Source organism: Juglans regia, chromosome 8, assembly GCF_001411555.2.
Source record: "Juglans regia cultivar Chandler chromosome 8, Walnut 2.0, whole genome shotgun sequence".
Lineage (NCBI taxonomy): Eukaryota > Viridiplantae > Streptophyta > Magnoliopsida > Fagales > Juglandaceae > Juglans > Juglans regia.
This window is the reverse complement of record NC_049908.1, coordinates 12,067,602-12,080,877: the sequence shown is the minus strand read 5'-3', so window position 1 is coordinate 12,080,877 and position 13,276 is coordinate 12,067,602. Positions and strand designations below refer to the sequence as shown.

Here is a 13,276-nt window from a genome sequence, read left to right as displayed (position 1 = left end):
GTTCTTTTATGGGCAAGAAACGACGTCACCTAGCTAAGAGAAACGGCAGAGTTTTAGGCAACATAAGGGGCTGGGTTATTGATGTAAACGCACCGTTTGAGTTGTTATAAAACAGTGTAGTCTTAGTTATCTTCGGAAGGTAGTTACGGGGGGCTTTTCTGTATTTTCAATTACTGTTTGTTAAGTATCATGCCAGGAGAATGTTGTATTCATTCTGGAGCAAATTCTCATCGGAATCGTTAGTTTCTTAAGGAGGAAGTGGGGACCTCGAATCTCTCACTGCGTATGAATCTCTGAGGTATTTTTATCATTGTGGTGCATCATCGTCACTGTGTTCATTTTACATTACTGTTCATCGCTGAGAGTCTTAACAATTGGTATCAAGTGCCGTCGATCCTACCCATTTCCAACCCAGAAACAGATCCTACCGAGTATACATTCATCCATAGCCAAAACCATACATTCATCCATAGCCAAAACCAGAAAATACCCACACCCACCCAGAAACATATCCTACCGAGATATATTCATCCATCACCAAACCAGAAAATATCCACACAAACGCATTCCACTATCAGACACATACACTCAGAAATTCATCCAAACAGAATCAGTATACATTCATCCATAGCCAAAACCATACATTCATCCATAGCCAAAACCAGAAGATACCCACACCCACCCAGAAACATATCCTACCGAGATATATTCATCCATCACCAAACCAGAGAATATCCACACAAACGCATTCCACTATCAGACACATACACTCAGAAATTAATCCAAACAGAATCATCCACCACCATGGCCGACAACACAAGATCTAAACACCAACAAGAAGCCTTGCAACATCAAGTGGAGAGTCACCAACAAGAAATCCTGGAGTTGAAAACAGAAGTTAATACGGTGAAAACGGATGTCGAAGAAATCAAAGATATGTTACGCACCTGGTTCAATCAACAACACAATCTTCCTCCTCCTCCTCCTCCACCCCCACACCATGACCTGGACCTTGAAATTCCAGAACCGAGAAGATTTAATCCAAGAGGGGTCAGACTCGACTTTCCTCATTTCCAAGGTGTCGAGCCAGCTACTTGGCTATTTAAGGCCAACCATTATTTTGAGTTCCATCAAACTCCACTGCCTCAAAGGTTATTGATGGCCTCTTACCATATGGAAGGGAATGCATTGGTGTGGTTCCAAAATGCCTCTGAAGGGGGGTTATTCCGTGATTGGGAAGCCTTTTACCGTTCCTTACTTCTTCGCTTCGGAACCACGGCTTACGATGATCCGATGGAAGCATTGACAAAACTGAAACATACCAATAGTGTGGCTGCGTACATGAGCCAATTTGAGGCATTGGCCAACTGTTTGAGAGGCCTCTCAGATCCTCACAAGCTCAGCTACTTCCTTAGTGGCTTAAGAGATGAAGTTCGCATTCCGATTCGGATGCAAAACCCTGTAAATTTAAATGCAGCATATGGATTAGCAAAAATGCAAGAAGAGTACCTTAACAGCATCAAGAAAATCAGTAAACCTATGGGGGAGAGATCAACTTCTGTTGGGATAGGGGGCAACTATTCCCAAGGATCTTACTCGAGTGATCAGTACAACAAGTGGAGGAAGCCTATGGGGGGCACTAAACCAGTTTCTTCCATGCAAATGGATGAGAAACGACGTAAGGGTTTGTGTTATCATTGTGAGGAAAAGTGGAATCCTCAACACACTTGCAAAAATCCCCGCATTTACTTGATACAAGGGAATGAAGAAGAGGTGGAAGAAGAAGAAGAGGAGCAAACAGGTGAGGACAAAGAGAAAAAACTGCCAATAGAAGCACTAACCAGCAGCAAGGAGGTGCTGGAAATCTCCTTAGCTGCCATAGCAGGAACTCCTAATGTGCGAACAATGCGTTTAATGGGAAGTATTCTTGGAGTGCAAGTAGTAATATTAGTGGACTCCTGGAGTTCGCATAACTTTATAGACTCAACCTTGGCGTCAAAATTGCAGCTGCCAGTGGATTATTCAGTGCAATTAAAGGTTTGAATGGCCAATGGACAAGGCCTTAGCAGTGAGGGAATCTGCAAAACAGCCCAGCTGAAGGTGCAAGGTAATTGGCTAAACCCTCCTCTTCATTTATTGGACCTAGCGGGATGTGACATCGTACTTGGAGTCCAATGGCTAGAGACCTTAGGCAACATAACTTGGAATTTTTCGAAGCTCATAATGACTTTTGGGTGGCAGGGCCGAATCATTGAATTAAAGGGAATGAAGTTGAGTCCCTCGGTTGTAGAGGGTAGCCAATAGTTGCTTAAAGCAACTATGGCTAAGGGAAAGGGCATTCTTTTGCAAATTGTATGTGAAGGAAAAGAGGAAGGAAAGGCTGAATTGATTGGGGAGCAGTTTTCAGAACTGTTGGATGAGTTCAAAGAGGTATTTAATGAACCTCAGGAGCTACCTCCATCTCGTACTCATGACCACCAAATAATTCTCAAAGAAGGCACTCAACCCATCACAAACAGGCCATATAGATACCCTTATTACCAGAAAACAGAGATAGAAAAGATTGTGGCTGAGTTGTTAAAAAGTGGGGTGATTAGACCTAGCTCTAGTCCCTTTTCCTCCCCGGTTTTGCTTGTCCGTAAAGCTGATGGCAGTTGGAGGCTGTGTGTGGATTATAGGGCACTTAACAAGGAAACCGTAAAGGCTAAGTTTCCTATTCCAGTGATAGATGAGTTGCTGGATGAACTCTTTGGGTCGGCGATTTTTTCTAAACTTGACTTACGATCGGGTTATCATCAAGTGAGGGTGGTGCCTAGTGACATTCCTAAGACAGCTTTTCGTACCCATGATGGACACTATGAGTTCTTAGTGATGCCTTTTGGCCTCACTAACGCTTCGGAAACCTTCCAAGGGTTAATGAACGATGTATTCAAACCCTTCTTGAGGAAATTTGTGCTTGTTTTTTTTTACGACATCTTGGTGTATAGTAAGTCTCGAGAGGAGCATGTGAATCACTTGAGGGCAGTTTTAAGCATGTTGAAACAGCACTGCTTGTATGCAAAAAAATCAAAGTGTCGGTTCGTGGTGGAGGAAGTTGACTACTTGGGCCATATCATAAGTGCTAAGGGTGTTATGGTTGACTCTTCTAAAATTATCTCTATGTTGGAATGGCCCGAGCCTAAAAATGTGAAGGCCTTACGAGGATTCCTAGGGTTCACTGGGTATTATCGGAAATTCATCAAGAATTATGGGCTTATTGCTGCTCCTCTCACCTCCCTACTCAAGAAAAATTCTTTTTCTTGGAACATAGAGGCCAGCAAGGCATTTAAAACCCTAAAGCAAGCTGTTTCCCAACCACCAGTGCTAAAATTACCTGATTTCAGCAAGCCCTTTGTAATTGAATGTGATGCCAGCGGAAAGGGCATTGGGGCAGTCTTAATGCAATCCGGACAGCCTATTTACTACCTCAGTCAGGCTCTTAAGGGTAAGGCACTATTGTTATCAACATACGAGAAGGAGCTACTTGCTCTAGTCAAGGCCGTGCAAAAGTGGAGACCGTACCTTCTTGGACAACCGTTTGTCATTAAAACAGACCAGCAAGCACTTAAATTCCTGCTAGAACAGCGTGTGGGAACTGAGGTGCAACAGAAGTGGATTACTAAGCTAATGGGGTACGACTTTTTTATTGAGTACAAAAGGGGTAAAGAAAATTTAGTGGCAGACGCTCTTTCAAGAAGGGAGGAAAACGTGGGGTTGTGTGCACAAATTTTCTTTCCGACTGCTGATTGGGTGGGGAAGTTAAAGCAAAGTTACCTAAACAGTGAAGAATATTCTGCCTTGATGGAGAAATTGTTGAATCATCATGAAGTTCCTAAGGGAACAACATTGCAGCAAGGGCTGATTCTGAGAAAAGGAAGAATTCTTATCGTGCCCGATTCCCCCTTTAAACTAAAGGCACTACAATTTATACACACTGACCCCATGGCTGGACACTCAGGCTATTTGAAGACTTATCAAAGAGCCAAGAGAGACTTCTACTGGACTGGTATGAAAAAAGACATAAAAAAATGGGTTAGGGAGTGTGAGATATGTCAAGCATCCAAGTATGAAACATTGCCACCAGCGGGACTCCTACAACCCCTTCCTATACCACAACAAGCTTGGATGGATATTTCAATGGATTTCATAGAAGGGTTGCCGAAATCAAAAGGGTACTCAATTATCTTTGTGGTGGTTGATCGGTTCACAAAATATGGGCATTTCATGCCCTTAGCACACCCCTACACCGCCTCAGAGGTGGCCCAAGTGTTCCTTGGTTCAGTGTTCAAGCTACATGGTTTCCCAAAAAGCATAGTCCCAGATCGAGGCCCCGTGTTCTTAAGTACCTTCTGGAAGGGTTTGTTTACACTCCAGGGGACCTCACTAGACTTTAGCTCTGCCTATCACTCTCAAAGCGATGGGCAGACAGAAGCTGTGAACAAGGTAGTGGAAGGATACTTGCGTTGTTATGCAAGTCTTAAGCCTACTGGATGGAGTCAGTGGCTTCCTTTGGCTGAATGGTGGTATAATAGCACCTACCACAGCTCAGCCAAGATGTCCCATTTCGAGGCCCTCTACGGGTATGCACCCCCTAAATTACTGGATTATATCCCGGGAACCTCTAACAATGTGACAGTGGATCAATTGCTACGGAATAGGACACAGATTCTCAACATTTTGAAGGGAAACCTCACGGCAGCACAAGTAAGAATGAAAAATTATGCTGACAAAAATAGAACGGAGCGACAGTTTACAGAGGGAGATTGGGTATACCTTCGCCTGCAGCCGTACCGTCAGAAATCAGTGGCGGCTCGCCGAAACATGAAGTTGGCGCCACGCTTTTACGGGCCGTTCAGGGTGGCTCAGAGACTCGGGTTGGTGGCCTACCGACTAGAGTTGCCATCCACGTCGCAGATCCATCCCGTTTTCCATGTGTCGTGCTTAAAGAGGAAGTTAGGAGATCGGATCCAACCATTGGCCACCTTGCCACCCACAAATAGCGACGGCGAGGTGTTACCCGAGCTAGAGGCGGTACGAGATCGACGCATGAGACAGCAAGGAAGAAGGGCAGTGTCCAAAATACTGATCAAATGGATAGGGCTATCGGAGGAAGAAAATAGTTGGGAGAAAGTGTGGAAAATGAGGGCTTTGTATCCACACCTTGTGGACAAGGTTTTTTAAGGGAGGGAGAATGTTAGGGTCCTCGAGGTTGGGAATCCATGGAAGGCAAGATGAGAGCTTTAGGGTTTGTGGTGAGTAGGCTGGAAGACGGAAGTGTGCGAAGTGAAGTGGAGTTCAGGCTTTGGGGATTTTGTGTCTTCAAGAGCTCAAAACGGCGCAGCTTTGGATAATTCTTTTATGGGCAAGAAACGACGTCACCTAGCTAAGAGAAACGGCATAGTTTTAGGCAACATAAGGGGTTGGGTTATTGATGTAAACGCACCGTTTGAGTTGTTATAAAACGGTGTAGTCTTAGTTATCTTCGGAAGGTAGTTACGGGGGGCTTTTCTGTATTTTTAATTACTGTTTGTTAAGTATCATGCCAGGAGAATGTTGTATTCATTCTGGAGCAAATTCTCATCAGAATCGTTAGTTTCTTAAGGAGGAAGTGGGGACCTCGAATCCCTCACTGCGTATGAATCTCTGAGGTATTTTTATCATTGTGGTGCATCATCGTCATTGTGTTCATTTTACATTACTGTTCATCACTGAGAGTCTTAACACGGAATCATTGGCCGCGACGGGAACTCGCACGTGCAGTGGAGAAAGGTCTGTGATGTGTTTGATGGCTATTGCCACCACATAGAAGCCGCCATCTTCCTGTCTCTTGTTGGGTCTTTTACCTTTCTTTTGCTTGTGCTCCTTGCTGTTTTGGGAGTGCACAAGAATTCAAACTAAAACAAGAGCACCTGGAGATTAGTAAGTATATGATATTATGGGATTAGCTAATTCCTGTAGGAAAACGTATTTGTTCTTTGTGATTATACAACTTGACTAGCAGTAAATGCTTCTGGTATGAGATCTGGACGTGGTCGGCAGCTAATATTTTGAAATATATCTAATATTGTAGTTTCTTGGTGTCAAAAGAAAGATGTTATTCACCATCTTCTTTTAATTATCTTATGATTGGTAGATGAAAAATCTTATAAAAACAAATTTATAAACTAACGTAACTCGATATGAGACGTCAGATATACTTTATAATAAAAAGAGATGTGCAATATGACCTACCACATTAAAACACATTAGATTTTAAATTTATTTTTATACTATGTTTGTGTAAACCAAGCATTTCTTTAATCAAATTGTCTCATATCTAAAACTGTACAAATCCGTTCAACACATGGAACGCCATGTCGATCTTTGCAGTGACATGCATCACACTAAGGAATATCAGTACTTCAAAGGATTAGAGTATATATGCAAGGTAATAGCCAAATGCTGACAGATCAATCGAATAATTAAGAAGTTGATTTAAACCTAACTCTTCACTACCAGTCTATATACAACGAATCTAATAGCCTATTGCATCAATGACTGATCTCACAGATGATGGTAACTTGTTTGGGTCGTTTTCACGAGACACATCTGATAAATACTTGTGAAACAATATAAACCCTTCATATGGGCTTTGTTCAACATTAATATCAAATGGTTGCACGAATATCATCTCTCTCTCTCTCTCTCTCTCATGCATTTACATTTCACAACATAACTTTATCTCGACAAAAAGGACCATGGTAGATATTCTGATTTCACTTAGAAGAGAATGACTACAAATGAAAGACAATAGAAGAAATTACAACAACAAAAAAGGGCAACCCGCACGATCATAATTGCTATTTATAAGGCTACATTACACTTCCATCTTCAAGGAAAGCAAAAATGTAAAACTACTGATTCAAATCTTCAACAGCATACAGAGTATGCTTCGCAAATTAAAGGATGGTGCAGGAGCATGAATTCATCTTTCGCGTATGCTCCTCATCTTCGTCCACAAAAGCATCCATTGAGAAAGATACAATGAAGATAGAATGTTAGACCCTATAACTGTAACCATGCAGAGGAAACTTCAGAAAAGTAGAGCTTGAATATCTTTACTTTTTTTCTTTTTTGATCAGTAAAACAAAAACTAGAGCTTGAATATATTGAGAACACAATGTCTAAAACAGAATAAAATTGCTCCCATCATAAAGTTGCTCCTCTCCCTACTCTCAAGGTACACAAAAGGGCCAACTTAGGTAACTAAACTGTTACCAAATCCAAATCCAAATCCTGTAGAGATCCCTTTACTCTTCATGAAGATAAATGATTTGTACAAGCACTAAATAGACAAGTTCCATACAAGTCATTGTAAAAAAGTGGGCTCCACCTAAAAAAAGTGTAAAAAAAACTATTTTTTATTAGTGGGACTCACTTGTTTATAAAGAGCTTGTATAAGATTTGTACTAGCATTACTAAAAAATATTACTGACTTTAGGGTAGTTGACTTTGGCATCAACTTCATTTGACATGTTCTCAGCAAGAAAGTTTTTTGAAGTTCTTATACAGAGGGCTCGTTTGCGAAGTGACATAAGATGAAAATTCTACGAATAGTAGTAAAATGGTTTGTGAATAGTAGTGAAATGATTTGAATTACGATATTTTATTGGGTTTTGGGAAAGGAGAGAGAAAAGTTGAATAAAAATATTATAAAGATAAAATATTGTTAGAATATAATTGTTAATATTATTTTATTTTGAAATTTGAAAAAGTAGTATTGTTTTTTGTGTTTGTTTGGAAGTTTGGGAAAGTTGTAATGATTAGATGAAAATTTTGAAAATTTGAAATTGAAAAGTGTTTGTGTTTGAGTAATGTTTGGGAAGGAAATTATGAGAAGTTTTGAGATGAGATCATCTCATTTCTCAAACAAGCCCTAATTAGAGTTTTGCTCACACACCTATTTAAGGTGTTGGGTATATCACTGACTTACGTTTTGAAAACCCAGCATTTAGTTGGATTTTAACCAGATTCATGCAGAGGAATTGATATCCTCCTTTTTACTTTTTTATTTTTATTTTATTTTGGGGGCCAATCTCATCTTTAGGGAATCTTGAAACTTATTCTCTATCAGAATAGAAAGAATTCTGAAATTTACATCCATGAATCAAGCTTATTACAATCCCTTCAGGAATCAGAACAGCATTGGCAAAAAGTATCACAATACCCTCTTCTTTCAGCATATATTGGCAATTATTTTTTCTGGCAATCAGATTAGCATTTAGATCACCATAAACCAACCAAAATCATTGAAGAAGAGTAGAAAAAAGAGACATGCAAAATTCATTTTTAACAAAAATTACCAAAATTGAGATTAATTTTTGTGATGAATGAACAATTAACAGGGTTTTTTGATTAGAGTCAGACCTTCAGAGATTCTGTCAAAGGAGAAGGGATTACAAAATCAATGTTTTGGGAAACTTTCAAGACTCATGAGATTGCATGATTACAAATCCTACCCCAATGTTTAATGAATGATAAACTACATGTACCTGTCTTCTTTTTGGTGGCAGGAGGCTGTACCACAACATGCATGGTAATAACACCAGCAGGAAGGTCGCCAATAGTTATTCTGGAATCAGCAAGTGTCTTGTTATCCTCCAAGATTTTACCAGCATGTATGAGTTTTACATCATTAATTGCCTTTGGAGTGGTTGTTTTGTCTGCAAATACAAATTCTCTCTCTAAAAACTGAGATAAAGATATAGCACCACCATAGAGACCCTGTGAAACCAAAGCCCAGGAAAATACAGGCAGGGGATGTGCATTGGTCCACATACTGTCAGGAAAAGTATTGTCTCTACATGGCAATTCATCAAAGGCATTCCAAATTATCTTTCTTGGTTATGGAAGCAATTGTATTGAAGTTAAGTATTCATGTACTTCATTCATTTAGTAAATTAGAGGTTCCATCTCACAAAGGTGTTAACATAGATTTTGGCATCAGTTAACGCTTTACCTCAAATCAACAAAACAGATCATTATGAGAGTAATTTTCCAGCTAAATGCAATGTAAGTCGAAAAATCTAGAGACAGCATATATACCCACACAGTAAAGAGCTGAAGACTTTAATTGCATCAATCAATCACCATAAAAAACCATTTCATTGAGTTTGGGCATCGGCAATAAATCAGAGCGGATCGAGAGAAAATGTGTTTCTATACAATCTGTAGATATGAACACAAAGCAAAGACAAGAAAACATATAGATATGACATAGATGAAGTCAAGAAAGAATTAAACAGCAAAAGATGACAAACCTTGAGGCCACTCAGCAACAAGCTTTTGCTTAAGAGTTGCAACCGTCATTGATGATGCATAAGTACTATGGCCCATATCGGTACCATCGTAAATGCGGAATTTAAGTTCAATACCCTCCTCTCCTTCACCCATAATATAGCCCTTTTCCTCCTTTGCCAAGCTTGAAAGCACAATGTAACACCAAAACAGTGCTTACTAAATGAATCTAGTCGCTCCCTACCCACCTGAAAAAGAATACCCAAAAACTCCAACTTAATGTAATTAGCATGCAACTCCTTTTGGCCTTGGAGGAAATGGAGGGGAAAAAATATAAATAAACAAAGAATACTCATTACAACCCTTATATTTTCATTGCCTTAAGGTTAGGAAAACTGAATTAACTGACTCATAATCGTAGTCGACAGTCTTGGGCAGGGCTTAGTTTTTAGAATTCTCAGTCCACAGCGGGAAATCTACTACTTCCAACTCACTTTTCTCAACTTCTCATTAGTTTTCTCGGGAACCAAACAAAGGGTATCCAGATATCAATGACTTAAAACTGCAAATTACCAAATATTTATTTTTTCACGCTAACCTGGGCAAATTTACAGAAACGATCCTGCACGAAAGCATGAAACAAATGTGAATCTGACTCGATGGCTATCGAACCAATCCAGCCAAGTAAGCACTTCATATGATCGAACAGCTTCCACAGCCGATAGTGCCCCAAAGAATATCTCTAGAATAATACATTTAGACCTATATTAAAATCAAGATTCGGATTCAAGAGGATCACCAAGAATTAAAGATCGATATTTTATACCATACTCCCTAATACAATAAATCGAATCACAACCTCCTAAATAAATCTTAGAAAGACGAAAGGGACGACGATGCAAGGCAATCTATTCCAAAGAAATTTCTACGAAATCTAGCTTATTACACGGACGAACGAGATAGAAATAAGAGGCTAGATTTGGTTTCTAAGGAAATATATAATGGGCAAAGAAACTAGTATTTCCATTATCTAAATCTAAGAGAGGTTAAAGAGAGAGCGAGAAAAAAAACAGAGACTGCAGTGACACCAATAAAGCTAGTATTAGATCACAAGTCGGTTGGGTTTCCAATTTCTTGCAACAGGACATGGAAAAAAAAAAAGGTAAAAAAGAAAAAGATACCGCATTAATTTCCTTCATTTTCTCAGGAACCAAACGGAGAATAATGGGGGCCATTTGAAGATGATACCTGGTCAAGAAGCCATGAATTGAGGATCAGTCAGAGTTCAGAGATTCGATTCAGTGTCTGCTTACGATTTTGGCTCAAGAGAGTCAGAGAGAGAGAGAGAGAGTACAGATCAGAGATAGATACTGAGATTTGTGTGTCTGGGATATGTTTAGGTGTGGCTACGAAAAGAATCCGAAGCTCTGCCTCAATCAAAGTGTGCCACGTCGCCAAGAGCTTCACATAAAATTACCATAATCCGCCGCTGAGTGCGACGTGGCTAGATCAGGACGGGAAAGCGTTAGATGAGCGAGAGAATCTTGGGGATCCAATGGTGAAGATTTCTTTTGGGGTTCGGTAAATTGTCTTTATGAGTCCGTTAGTGTTGGTTATCAATTTGCTCTTTGGTAACACGTTGACTGCTCATCAGATTTTAGGCTCAATCCCTATAGAGCCTACCAAAGAATTTTCTAAAAATAATATATTTGTTGGAAGTGGTCTAATTTATCACTAATAAATGATTTGTTTTATAAGAGAAATGCTATCTTCTTAAATAAATTTTATAAAAAAAAAATTTTATAAATTGACATAATTCCAAATGATACGTTAAATTTATTTTATAATAAAAATAATTTTATAATCTAACGAATCACATTAAGATATATTAGTTTGTAGATTTAATTTTCTAAGATTTCTTGTGACTAAAACATTTTTCATTTTACAATAATGATGACATTTCATCGTGATTATAATTTTACAATAATAAAAATTGTAAACATTTTACGAAAAATTCTCTCAAACATAGCAAGACGAGTAATAGAAAGGAAAGAACAGAAAAAAAACAAACAAAGAAAAGGATGAAAGAGATGGATTACAAGGGAAATATAGGGGTAGTGATCATTAGTAGTTGTTGACATGAAGGTAAGAGATGGATGATGGGATTAGCTTAGAAGGTAAGTAGACCAACCAAGGATATTAGGTGTGTATTAGATCACCAAAGATCATGTTCTTTAGGTCTTTGGGGTTATAGACAAATTGGATCATGCTCCAACCCAAAACCCAACTTGGTGGGATTTTTCAATGTTCTTTGCATTCTCAACTCTTTAGGAACATTAGAAGATGCATGCAAAGTTGCAAACTCTCACACTTTCTTCTCAATGGCTAGCCATATAGGAGATGGAGGTTAAAGGATGTATGGACTAATGGAATCTGAATGCAAACAGCTGCATCCAAACAAAATAGGGTCAGGTCTGCATGCAATCCCGTACCATTTTAGTTCGAGATTAAGGTATTAAGTAGTGAAGAAATTTATGAGCCTAACTCATCTCATAAAATCGGTTCTATAAAAGAAGATTGTTTATTCTCTATAAACATATTCAAGACCTTATTCACATGTAACGTGAGATTATTCTTCAATATGTAATTTTAAGATTACTCTGAGATATGATAAGAATACCACATGTCTGTACATCGAGATTACTTGGTACTAATTCATCGAGATCAAGTATCGATACTTTGTTTGGGAAATCATGAAATTGAGGGGTTGAAAGCATGAGTTATTAGTGAAAATGTTGCAGACAACACAACAGAATATAATTTTATGAACACTTTTGTCATTAAAGTAGTACATTTATTCTCTTAACATGGTGGAATATATAATATATATGATTCTCTGTAATAAAAAATAAAAATAAAATCAATCTTAAAGAAGTTGGGCTTACTTCCACTGACTTGTAGTGGATTCTCAGAGTCACTAAAACCATTATCAATTGCTTGAGAGGGCCCATTATGATGTTATTATTTACAAATAATTAATAAGAATGTGAAGCTTTAAACAATTAATATTGGTACATTCATTGATCAGTACTAGTCTGTCCCGTCAGTACTCGATTCTCACTTAACCATTATTCTGCTTCCATTAATGCTTTACATTTTCTTCGGTTTATAAAATATTAATTGGAATAATAAATCTTCTCATCTGTGCCTTCCATTAATGCTTTACATTTTCTTCGGTTTATAAAATATTAATTCGAATAGGAATAATAAATCTTCTCATGTGCCAAATCCCACGTCCCACATCCTACGTGTGAATGGGCTTCATCTCCCCCTCTCTTAAAGAGAGAGGATTTGGTGAGAGAGAACTTAATTGGAGAGAGAACTCGATGAGAGAGAAAATTTGAGAGAGAGAGCGAGAGAGGGGGTGGGGGTTCAGTGAGAGAGAACTTGAGAAGAGAAATCTGGATGAGAGAGAGAGAGAGGGGGTTTGATGAGAGAGAGAGATTGAGGACAGAGAGAGATCGAAGAGAGTGAAAGAGTTTGAGGAAAGAGAGATTGAAATTAGAATGATGGGTCTGTGATGGGTTTGACATATAAAAAAAAAAAAAAAACTACGTCAAGTGTCAAGTAAATAGTGACTAATGTATAACATATCTCTAGTCGAAACTTACTCTCGTTGTAATCTCTCTAATCAACCTGTTTTTTTCTTTGCAATAAAAGAAGATGAATTTGGACATGATATGCAGCTTGCTACCTCTGTGTATATTCATTCACTATATATATATATAAGAATTAAAAGGAACTTGTTACCCAAATTTATCTGCATGTGCCATGCATGATTACACATGATATATGAATAATGATCTTCTCTTGTGTTTTGAAGCAGTTTTAGGATTGATGATTAATTTGGCCAAATTTGAGATAGTTCCTATTGATGATGTGGGTTTGTCTTTGGGTTCTT

General features: G+C 38.6%; 1 protein-coding gene across 3 annotated transcripts; it reads right to left on the bottom strand.

Annotated features, from left to right (window-relative positions):
• Nucleotides 1-6,635: 6,635 nt before the first annotated feature.
• Nucleotides 6,636-10,696, bottom strand: LOC108997982 (membrane-anchored ubiquitin-fold protein 3-like). Of its 3 annotated transcripts, none has more exons than XM_018974386.2 (5): nucleotides 10,564-10,696; nucleotides 9,914-10,057; nucleotides 9,339-9,563; nucleotides 8,571-8,741; nucleotides 6,636-7,027 (listed from the first exon to the last, which is right to left on the bottom strand). In XM_018974386.2, exons 3-5 carry the CDS (start codon nucleotides 9,469-9,471, stop codon nucleotides 6,978-6,980), a joined length of 354 nt encoding a protein of 117 aa, XP_018829931.1. In that variant the 5' UTR covers nucleotides 9,472-9,563; nucleotides 9,914-10,057; nucleotides 10,564-10,696; the 3' UTR covers nucleotides 6,636-6,977. The 3 variants fall into 3 exon arrangements, with proteins under 3 accessions (XP_018829931.1, XP_035549551.1, XP_035549552.1); XM_035693658.1 differs by having other exon boundaries at nucleotides 9,914-10,077; nucleotides 10,564-10,693; XM_035693659.1 differs by lacking the exon at nucleotides 9,914-10,057 and having other exon boundaries at nucleotides 10,564-10,681.
• Between the last annotated feature and the right edge of the window lie 2,580 nt (nucleotides 10,697-13,276).